The 12,200-nt window shown below is 43.6% G+C and overlaps 1 protein-coding gene across 1 annotated transcript in view; it reads left to right on the top strand.

Moving 5' to 3' along the window:
- Positions 1 to 11,925, top strand: part of LOC139255058 (Golgi-specific brefeldin A-resistance guanine nucleotide exchange factor 1-like) — a 190,584-nt gene extending 178,659 nt beyond the window's left edge. Inside the window, exons 19-21 of the mRNA XM_070873861.1 lie at positions 43 to 166; positions 2,889 to 3,014; positions 11,839 to 11,925. Coding sequence (XP_070729962.1) covers positions 43 to 166; positions 2,889 to 3,014; positions 11,839 to 11,925 — 337 coding nt within the window. The remainder of the gene's footprint in view (positions 1 to 42; positions 167 to 2,888; positions 3,015 to 11,838) is intronic.
- The last annotated feature ends 275 nt before the right edge of the window (positions 11,926 to 12,200 follow it).

The raw sequence follows: 12,200 nt of genomic DNA, 5'->3' as shown, positions 1-12,200 counted from the left end.
GAAGCTAAGAGTTACTGACTGGTGCTGTTGTTTAAATACTAGAACGTTTACTTTCCACGGGTTGAGAGTTGATGAAGCGTTACGCTCTTATCTAGAAGCCTTCCGACTCCCCGGTGAAGCTCCCGTCATTCACAGATTACTAGAAGTCTTCACAGATCACTGGCACGTATGTATTCTGCAGACAAAAAAATCACAAGTTGTGAGCATTTAGCTTGGCATTTAGCTTGTATGATGAAGGTAATCCTGAAGAATAGTCAAATTGTGCATAGAAACATAGAAAATAGGTGCAGGAGTAGGCCATTCGGCCCTTCTAGCCTGCACCGCCATTCAATGAGTTCATGGCTGAACATGCAACTTCAGTACCCCATTCCTGCTTTCTCGCCATACCCCTTGATCCCCCTAGTAGTAAGGACTTCATCTAACTCCTTTTTGAATATATTTAGTGAATTGGCCTCAACAACTTTCTGTGGTAGAGAATTCCACAGGTTCACCACTCTCTGGGTGAAGAAGTTCCTCCTCATCTCGGTCCTAAATAGCTTACCCCTTATCCTTAGACTGTGTCCCCTGGTTCTGGACTTCCCCAACATTGGGAACATTCTTCCTGCATCTAACCTGTCGAACCCCGTCAGAATTTTAAACGTTTCTATGAGGTCCCCTCTCATTCTTCTGAACTCCAGTGAATACAAGCCCAGTAGATCCAGTCTTTCTTGATAGGTCAGTCCCGCCATCCCGGGAATCAGTCTGGTGAACCTTCGCTGCACTCCCTCAATAGCAAGAATGTCCTTCCTCAGGTTAGGAGACCAAAACTGTACACAATACTCCAGGTGTGGCCTCACCAAGGCCCTGTACAACTGTAGCAACACCTCCCTGCCCCTGTACTCAAATCCCCTCGCTATGAAGGCCAACATGCCATTTGCTTTCTTAACCGCCTGCTGTACCTGCATGCCAACCTTCAATGACTGATGTACCATGACACCCAGGTCTCTTTGCACCTCCCATTTTCCTAATCTGTCACCATTCAGATAATAGTCTGACAGCTATTACCAGCATTTCGGAGATGATTTGTATACCATATCTTTATGCTGTGGTATCCCATCCAGAATGACAGATTCCTGTTAAATAAACTGTCCTACTTGTGATGCAACAGGCTTGTCCCATTACCATCTCCTTTTGCCTTGCACCATCATCCCTTTTGTCATTTAATCGCTCCCGCCTGCCACTTCCCGCCCGCCCCCATAACCCTTCACTCCCTTATCGCTCAAAAAATCTGTCTATCTCCACCGTAAACATATTCAATGACCCAGCCTCCACAGCTCTCTGGGGCAGAGAATTCCACAGATTTACAAACCTCAGAAGAAATTCCTCCTCATCTCTGTTTTAAATGCGCGACCCCTTATTCTAAAACTATGCCCCCTAGTTCTCGATTCCCCCATGAGTGGAAACATCCTCTCTGCATCTACCTTGTCGAGCTCCGTTATTATCTTAAATGTCCCAATAAGATCACCTCTCATTCTTCTCAACGCCAACGAGTACAGGCCCAATCTTTCTTCATAAGTCAACCCCTTCATCCCAGGAATCAACCTCGTGAACCTTCTCTGAACTGCCTCCAATGCAAATATATCCCTCCTTAAATAAGGAGACCAAAACTGCACGCAGTACTCCAGGTGTGGCATCACCAATACCCTGTACAGTTATAGCAGGACTTCTCTGCTTTTATACACTATCCCCCTTGCAATAAAGGCCAACATTCCATTTGCCTTCCTAATTACTTGTACCTGCATACTAACTTGTATTTCATGCACAAGAACCTCTGTACTGCAGTATTTTGTAATTTTTCTCCATTTAATTAAAATTAGCTTTTTTATTATTCCTGCCAAAGTGCATAACCTCACACTTTCCCACATTATACTCTCTCAGCCAAATTTTTGTCCACTCAGTTAGCCTGTCTATATCCCTTTGCAGATGTTTTGTGTCCTCCTCAACTTACTTTCCCACCCATCTTTGTATTATCAGAAAACTTGGCGACATTACACTTGCTCCCTTCATCCAAATCATTAATATAGATTGTAAATAGTTGAGGCCCCAGCACCAATCCCTGTCGCACCCCACTAGTTACTGTTTGCCAACCGGAAAATGACCCATTTATCCTGACTCTGTTTTCTGTTAGTTAGCCAATCCTCCATCAATGCTCATATTACCCCCAACCCCGTGAACTTTCATCTTGTGCAGTAACCTTTTATGTGGCACCTTATCGAATGCCTTCTGGAAATCCAAATACACCACATCCACTGGTTCCCCCTTATCCACCCTGATCATTACATCCTCAAAGAACTCCTGCAAATTTGTCAAACACGATTTCCCTTTCATAAAACCATGCTGACTCTGCTTTACTAAATTATGCTTTTCCAAATGACCCGCTACTGCTTCCTTAATAATGGACTCCAGCATTTTCCCAACGACACATGTTGGGCTAACTGGTCGATAGTTTCCTGCTTTCTGTCTGCCTCCTTTTTAAATAGGGGTGTTATATTTGCGGTTTTCCAATCCGCTGAGACTTGCCCAGAATCCAGGGATTGGATTGGGAGTAGATTGATTACTGTCCTGTTTTCTCACTAAGATGAGCAGCAAATTTGTTCACTTAATGTTTTTAAACCTGTTGTTGCATCTGATTGCAAACAAAATGCCATCACACCAACATCTTCAGTTATTGGGGCTGGTGATAGAGGAAATGAGAAAGATATGTGGCCGTGTAACTCAAAGGGAGTCGTGACTTGATTTATTGAAATTATTAACCTGTGTGTTGATTCAAGTTGAAAAGTATCCTTTTGTGAATCAGTTGTTGCATTTTTGAGTGGGAAATTTCTGCATTTGCCTCTTCCTCTTTACAGAAAATTAACGGCTCACCATTTTCCAACAATGATGCCTGCTTTGCACTTGCCTACGCCATCATAATGCTCAATACAGACCAGCACAATTACAACGTTCGTAAGCAAAATGTGCCAATGACGCTGGAGGTGAGTGGTTCAGGGGCTTTGTTGGTAAATGCTATTTTGCAAATATTGATTTGCTTCTTTTCAATCGCTTACACGTTATGTGTTATTGTTAAAAAGATAATAGAACCTGAGAAAGTATGTAAACCAGAAAAGGCTTTTCAGTTCAATCTCTCCAAATAACTGTGCAACCTGTCAACAAGTGCAAAAACCACTGAATCCTGTCCTCGTAAGCGTTTGTGATACAGGAGCCATAACCGTAAAATGGTCTTCCCACAGGCCTGCTACCTGTAGTGGTTCATTGTGAAACCATTCCCCTCTCCCGCCTGCCATTATTAGCAGCAGTTTATATTCTGGGAAAAGGTTCACTGTTAATGTTTTATGGATCTTTTTTACCATAGGAATTAATAATAGCGCAGCATTGTCTTGTGTAGATCCAGAACCCGCCGTAACATGTGAGAATTACTAAGTTTTTTTGTTTGGGATGTTCTTTGTTTCATTGCAGTCCAATATCCTAGGTTAAACAGGTAGTTATGGTAAGCTGAGAGAAACTGAATTTTTGAAACAAAATTTAAGAGAAATAAATAAGATAGCTTTTTTTCTTCTGGCGAAAGGATAATTATATCCACAGCCTGGCGGCTCTTCACAGATCCCAGCGAGTATGCAAAGTGCCCAATTGCAGCATTTGCTGTTTTTGTTTTGTCACATAGGAGCAGAGCTTTTGAATCAAAGTGTAATTTGTTTTCAGGGTGTCCTGTGTAAGACTGTCAGCTAAAGGAAGGGGTGTGAATTGTTGGCCCCACAGATTAATTGATAGTAGGACTTTAAGCCAAGTTATCAGCGTCATATTGCTCTGTTTTTTGAGAAGATAATCTGATAGATGTTAACAAAGGGTTGTCTAATGATGACTGAAAATAGCATTTCACCACCGTACAAGACATGATCGGCAGAAAAGTTGTCTGTGATTTTTAACTTGCTCGTCGCCGAGAGCATTCAGAAACCAAGCTCAGGCAGCGGAAGGAGCGTGCGGCAAACCAGACTCCCCACCCACCCTTTTCCTTCAACCACTGTCAGCCCCACCTGTGACAGAGACTGTAATTCCTGTATTGGACTGTACAGCCACCTGAGAACTCACTTTGCGTGGAAGCAAGTCTTCCTCGATTCTGAGGGACTGCCTATTGATGATGATGACTTTTGAACATTGTGCCCTGGCCTAATTATTTTGTAATTTAATATTTGAGGAAGTCGCTTTGAAATTTACTTGTAGTGGACAGTAAGGACAGTGCCACACCCTGTCAGATTAAGGCTACAGATAGGCACACACCACCTGGCAGTTTTAAATTCCTATTTGAAAAAAGGGGGACTTTAAATATCCCCAGGTCACAGGCCTGATGTTTAATTGAAGTTTTAATGGCCACTTAACCCTTTTTGTCGCCTTGCTGATGTTGGCGCATAAAGTAACTCCATTAGAATTCGCTCACATCAGTGACTGTGTTTTAGAGCAGTCAGGGGTGCAGTGCTCCAACAGTCACGATGAGTTGGGGTTCAATCCAGTGTCACTTGAAAGGTCTTTGGGAAGATCTAATCCAGTAACACCATCATGTGGCTGCCAAGAAAAGTTTGTTTTAATTTAAAGATATTATATTGTGGTTCTTGCATTTGTTGGCTTACGGGATTCATTGCTGTAAGTTTGTAGCAGAGACCCTTGCATCTCTTATTTACCAGTTTGTTACATTTGCTCAACAGAAATTGGATGATGGTTCCTTTGAGAACAAAAAAATACAATTATCGAACACCTTTCACATGCTCCGGATGTGTCAAAGTGCTTCACAGCCAATTCATTACCTTTGTAGCCATTGTTTTGTAGGCATGTACGACAGCCAATTGTGTGGATCAAGGTCCCACAAACAGCAAATAAATGAATGATGATCCCATAAACTGGTGCTAGTTGAGGGATGAATGTTGGCAAGAAACATAGAAAATAGAAACATAGAAAATAGGTGCAGGAGTCGGCCATTCGGCCCTTCTAGCCTGCACCTCCATTCAATGAGATCATGGCTGAACATGCAACTTCAGTACCCCATTCCTGCTTTCTCACCATACCCCTTGATCCCCTTTGTAGTAAGGACTACATCTAACTCTTTTTTGAATATATTTAGTGAATTGGCCTCAACAACTTTCTGTGGTAGAGAATTCCACAGGTTCACCACTCTCTGGGTGAAGAAGTTCCTCCTCATCTCGGTCCTAAATGGCTTACCCCTTATCCTTAGACTGTGACCCCTGGTTCTGGACGTCCCCAACATTGGGACCATTCTTCCTGCATCGAACCTGTCTAAACCCATCAGAATTTTAAACGTTTCTATGAGGTCCCCTCTCATTCTTCTGAACTCCAGTGAATACAAGCCCAGTTGATCCAGTCTTTCTTGATAGGTCAGTCCCGCCATCCCGGGAATCAGTCTGGTGAACCTTCGCTGCACTCCCTCAATAGCAAGAATGTCCTTCCTCAGGTTAGGAGACCAAAACTGTACACAATACTCCAGGTGTGGCCTCACCAAGGCCCTGTACAACTGTAGCAACACCTCCCTGCCCCTGTACTCAAATCCCCTCGCTATGAAGGCCAACATGCCATTTGCTTTCTTAACTGCCTGCTGTACCTGCATGCCAACCTTCAATGACTGATGTACCATGACACCCAGGTCTCGTTGCACCTCCCCTTTTCCTAATCTGTCACCATTCAGATAATAGTCTGTCTCTCTGTTTTTACCACCAAAGTGGATAACCTCACATTTATCCACATTATACTTCATCTGCCATGCATTTGCCCACTCACCTAACCTATCCAAGTCGCTCTGCAGCCTCATAGCATCCTCCTCGCAGCTCACACTGCCATCTAACTTAGTGTCATCCGCAAATTTGGAGATACTACATTTAATCCCCTTGTCTAAATCATTAATGTACAATGTAAACAGCTGGGGCCCCAGCACAGAACTTTGCGGTACCCCACTAGTCACCGCCTGCCATTCTGAAAAGTACCCAATTACTCCTACTCTTTGCTTCCTGTCTGACAACCAGTTCTCAATCCATGTCAGCACACTACCCCCAATCCCATGTGCTTTAACTTTGCACATTAATCTCTTGTGTGGGACCTTGTCGAAAGCCTTCTGAAAGTCCAAATATACCACATCAACTGGTTCTCCCTTGTCCACTCTATTGGAAACATCCTCAAAAAATTCGAGAAAATTTGTCAAGCATGATTTCCCGTTCACAAATCCATGTTGACTTGGACCTATCATGTCACCTCTTTCCAAATGCGCTGCTATGACATCCTTAATAATTGATTCCATCATTTTACCCACTACTGAGGTCAGGCTGACCCGTCTATAATTCCCTGTTTTCTCTCTCCCTCCTTTTTTAAAAAGTGGGGTTACATTGGCTACCCTCCACTCGATAGGAACTGATCCAGAGTCAATGGAATGTTGGAAAATGACTGTCAATGCATCCGCTATTTCCAAGGCCACCTCCTTAAGTACTCTGGGATGCAGTCCATCAGGCCCTGGGGATTTATCGGCCTTCAATCCCATCAATTTCCCCAACACAATTTCCCGACTAATAAGGATTTCCCTCAGTTGTTCCTCCTTACTAGACCCTCTGACCCCTCTTATATCCGGAACGTTGTTAGTGTTCTCCTTAGTGAATACCGAACCAAAGTACTTGTTCAATTGGTCCGCCATTTCTTTGTTCCCCGTTATGACTTCCCCTGATTCTGACTGCAGGGGACCTACGTTTGTCTTTACTAACCTTTTTCTCTTTACATATCTACAGAAACCTTTGCAATTCGTCTTAATGTTCCCTGCAAGCTTCTTCTCGTACTCCATTTTCCCTGCCCGAATCAAACCCTTTGTCCTCGTCTGCTGAGTTCTAAATTTCTCCCAGTCTCCGGGTTCACTGCTATTTCTGGCCAATTTGTATGCCACTTCCTTGGCTTTAATACTATCCCTGATTTCCCTTGATAGCCACGGTTGATCCACCTTCCCTTTTTTATTTTTATGACAGACAGGAATGTACAATTGTTGTAGTTTATCCATGCGGTCTCTAAATGTCTGCCATTGCCCATCCACAGTCAACCCCTTAAGTATCATTCGCCAATCCATCCCAGCCAAGTCACGCCTCATACCTTCAAAGTTAGCCTTCTTTAAGTTCTGGACCATGGTCTCTGAATTAACTGTTTCATTCTCCATCCTAATGCAGAATTCCACCATATTATGGTCACTCTTCCCCAAGGGGCCTCGCACAACGGTATTGCTAATTAATCAATTAATCCTCTCTCATTACACAATAGGTGCAGGAGTAGGCCATTCAGCCCTTCGAGCCTGCACTGCCATTCAATAAGATCATGGCTGATCATTAACCTCAGTGCCCCTTTCCTGCTTTCTCTCCATACCCCTTGATTCCTTTAGCCGTAAGGGCCATATCTAACTCCCTCTTGAATATATCCAACAAATTGGCATCAACAGCTCTGCGGCAGAGAATTCCACAGGTTAACAACTCTCTGAGTGAAGAGGTTTCTCCTCATCTCAGTCCTAAATGGCTTTCCCCTTATCCTTAGACTGTGTCCCCTGGTTCTGGACTTCCCCCAACATCGGGAACATTCTTCCTGCATCTAACCTGTCCAGTCCTGTCAGAATCTTATACATTTCTATGAGATCCCCTCTCATCCTTCTAAACTCCAGTGAATACAGGCACAGTCGATCCAGTCTCTCCTCATATGACAGTCCTGACATCCCGGGAATCATTCTGGTGAACCTTCGCTGCACTCCCTCAATAGCAAGAACGTCCTTCCTCAGATTAGGAGACAAAACTGAACACAATATTCCAGGTGAGGCCTCACCAAGGCCCTGTACAACTGCAGTAAGACCTCCCTGCTCCTATACTCAAATCCCCAAGCTATGAAGGCCAACATACCATTTGCCATCTTCACCGCCTGCTGTACCTGCATGCCAACTTTCAGTGACTGATGAACCATGACACACAGGTCTCGTTGCACCTCCACTTTTCCTAATCTGCCGCCATTCAGATAGTATTCTGACTTTGTGTTTTTACCGCCGAAGTGGATAATCTCACATTTATCCACATTATACTGCATCTGCCATGCATTTGCCCACTCACCTAACCTGTCCAAGTCACCCTGCAGCCTCTTAGCATCCTCCTCACAGCTCACACTGCCACCCAGTTTAGTGTCATCTGCAAACTTGGAGATATTACACTCAATTCCTTCATCTAAATCGTTAATGTATATTGTAAATAGCTGGGATCCCAGCACTGAGCCCTGCGGCACTGCACTCGTCACTGGCTGCCATTCTGAAAAGGTCTCGTTTATCCCGACACTCTGCTTCCTGTCTGCCAACCAGTTCTCTATCCACGTCAGTACATTACCCCCAATAACATGCGCTTTGATTTTGCACACCAATCTCTTGTGCGGGACCTTTTCAAAAGCCTTTTGAAAGTCCAAATACACCACATCCACTGGTTCTCCCTTGTCCACTCTGCTAGTTACATCCTCAAAAAATTCCAGAAGATTCGTCAAGCATGATTTCCCTTTTATAAATCCATGCTGACTTGGACCGATCCTGTCACTGCTTTCCAAATGCGCTGCCATTTCATCCTTAATGATTGATTCCAACATTTTTCCCACTACTGATGTCAGGCTAACCGGTCTATAATTACCCGTTTTCTCTCCTTTTTTAAAAAGTGGTGTTACATTAGCTACGCTCCAGTCCATAGAAACTGATCCAGAGTTGATAGACTGTTGGGAAATGATCACCAATTCATCCACTATTTCTAGGGCCACTTCCTTAATTACTCTGGGATGCAGACTATCGGGTCCCGGGGATTTATTGGTCTTCAATCCCATCAATTTCCCGAACACAATTTCCTGCCTAATAAGGATATCCTTCAGTTCCTCCTTGTCACTAGACCCACTGTCCCCTAGTACATTCGGAAGGTTATTTGTGTCTTCCCTCGTGAAGACAGAACCGAAGTATTTGTTCAGTTGGTCTGCCATTTCTTTGTTCCCCATTATAAATTCACCTGAATTCGACTGCAAGGGACCAATGTTTGTCTTCACTAATCTTTTTCTCTTCACATATTTATCGAAGCTTTTGCAGTCAGTTTTTATGTTCCTTGCAAGCTTCCTCTCGTACTCTATTTTCCCCCTCTTAATTAAACCCTTAGTCCTCCTCTGTTGAATTCTAAATTTCTCCCAGTCCTCAGGTTTGTTGCTTTTTCTAGCCAATTTATATGCCTCTTCCTTGGATTTAACACTATCCTTAATTTCCCTTGTTAACCACGGTTGAGCCACCTTCCCGTTTTATTTTTACTCCAGACAGGGATATACAATTGCTGAAGTTCATCCATGTGATCTTTAAATGTTTGCCATTGTTTATCCACCGTCAACCCTTTAAGTATCATTTGCCAGCCTATTCTAGCCAATTCACGCCTCATACCGTCGAAGTTACCTTTCCTTTACTTCAGGACCCTAGTTTCTGAATTAACTTTGTCACTCTCCATCTTAATAAAGAATTCTACCATATTATGGTCACTCTTCCCCAAGGGGCCTCGCACAACAAGATTGCTAATTAGTCCCTTCTCATTACACATCACCCAGTCTAGGATGGCCAGCTCTCTAGTTGGTTCCTCAACATACCGGTCTAGAAAACCATCCCTATACACTCCAGGAAATCCTCCTCCATCACATTGCTACCAGTTTGGTTAGCCCAATCAATATGTAGATTAAAGTCGCCCAAGATAACTGCTGTACCTTTATTGCACACATTCCTTATTTCTTGTTTGATGCTGTCCCCAACCTCACTACTACTGTTTGGTGGTCTGTGCACAATTCCCACCAGCATTTTTTGCCCTTTGGTATTCCGCAGCTCCACCCATACCGATTCCACATCATCCAGGCTAATGTCCCTCCTTACTATTGCATTAATTTCCTCTTTAACCAGCAACGCCACCCGCCTCCTTTTCCTCTCTGCCTAACCTTCCTAAATGTTGAATACCCCTGGATGTTGAGTTCCTAGCCTTGGTCACCCTGGAGCCATGTCTCCGTGATGCCAATTACATCATATCCGTTAACTGCTGTCTGCGCAGTTAATTCGTCCACCTTATTCCGAATACTCCTCGCATTGAGGCACAGAGCCTTCAGGCTTGTCTTTTTAACACACTTTGCCCCTTTAGAATTTTGCTGTAATGTGGCCCTTTTTGTTTTTTGCCTTGGGTTTCTCTGCCCTCCACTTTTACTATTCTCCTTTCTATCTTTTGCTTCTGCCTCCATTTTATTTCCCTCTGTCTCCATTTTATTTCCCTCTGTCTCCCTGCATCGGTTCCCATCCCGCTGCCATGATAGTTTAACTCCTCCCCAACAACACTAGCATACACTCCCCCTAGGACATTGATTCCGGTCCTGCACAGGTGCAGACCGTCCGGTTTGTACTGGTCCCACCTCCCCCAGAACCGGTTCCAATGTCCCAGGAATTTGAATCCCTCCCTTTTGCACCACTTCTCAAGCCACGTATTCATCTGAGCTATCCTGCGATTTCTACTCTGACTAGCACGTGGCTCTGGTAGCAATCCTGAGATTACTACAGAGCAGTAGTGATACCCGCCCTCCTATATGCTTCAGAGACGTGGACTATATATAGCAGGCATCTCAAAGCACTGGAGAAGTACCACCAGCGCTGCCTCTGCAAATCGAAGATCCTGCAAACCCAATGTCCGTGTTCTCGCTCAGGCCAACATCCCCAGCATCAAAGCACTGACCACACTCCATCAGCTCCGCTGAACGGGCCACATCGTCCGCATGCTCGATACGTGACTCTCAAAACGAGCATTCTACTCGGAGCTCTGACAAGGTAAGCGAGCCCTCGGTGGGCAGAGGAAACGTTTCAAGGATACCCTCAAAGCCTCCTTGATGAAGAGCAACATCCCCACCGACACCTGGGAATCCCTGGCCCGATTCCGCTCAAAGTGGAGGAAGAGCATCCGAGAAGGCGCCAAACACCTCGAGTCTCTTCGTCGGGAGCAAGCGGAAGCCAAACGCAAACAGCGGAAGGAGCACACGACACCCCAAGCACTCCACCCATCCGTCCCTTTAACCACTGTCTGCTCCACCTGTGACCGAGACTGTAGGTCCCTCGTTGGACTCATCAGTCATCTGAGAACTCATTTTAGTGTGCATGCAAGTCATCCTTGACTCCGAGAGACTGCCTCAGAAGAAGAATGGAGTGGACTTTTGAAGAAATACGTCTTTTAATGCAATTTCTGAGCTCCATACTGACTCGAATTATTTGTGGTAATTCTGTAAGATCATTGCTTCATTAAATAATAATATGACTATTCCATCCTAATGGATAGACGAAGAAGGTTTTAATTTTACTAACGTTGTTAAAATCAACATTGAAATCTATCTTATAAAACTCCAAGTGAAAGATATGTTTTCTTTGACAGGCAAAGTCAACAGTAATTACTTGTTCACTGTAAAATAAGCTTTTAAATCCCTTTACATACTTAAAATGGTGCTGTGTTTCATCAGATAGCCTGCTTGACCTATTCCTTGAATTCAGTTTAATAAACTGAAAGCTAAACATGTACCAGCACCACACCTGTCCTTCATGTTGTTTATTGTAAGGAAAGTGAATGATAGATTTTTAATGTTAATACATTAAGGTGACTTCAATTCCTTTTTTTTAATGGTTATTTGGGTAAGTGGGAACAATATCAACTACCTTGCAATTGTAACAAGGATTTTTGGTCTTATTTAGTTTTGTTACCTTTTTTCCTGCTACAGCAATTCAAGAAGAATTTAAAAGGAGTCAATGGTTCTAAAGATTTTGACCAAGATATGTTGGAGGACATCTATAATGCAATCAAGTAAGTTGGTTTCACTTAAAAATTTCACTTCTAATCAGCTATGAATTGCCTCGCCACCTCCATAGTTTTAGCAGCAATCTAGAGTGAGCTGCATCTTATGAGCAAAATCTTCTGTTGCTTTTATAAAGGATATTTCCAAATCATGTTTGAGAAGTGAACTTTATACGATGAAAGAAAGAAAGACTTGCATTTATATAGCGCCTTTCACGCCCTTCCCAAAGTGCTTCACAGCAAGTGAAGTACTTTTTTGAAGTGTAGTCACTTTGTAATGTAGGAAAC

Source organism: Pristiophorus japonicus, unplaced genomic scaffold (assembly GCF_044704955.1).
Source record: "Pristiophorus japonicus isolate sPriJap1 unplaced genomic scaffold, sPriJap1.hap1 HAP1_SCAFFOLD_581, whole genome shotgun sequence".
In the NCBI taxonomy this organism is placed as follows: Eukaryota; Metazoa; Chordata; class Chondrichthyes; family Pristiophoridae; genus Pristiophorus; species Pristiophorus japonicus.
This window is presented reverse-complemented; position numbering and strand designations above follow the sequence as displayed.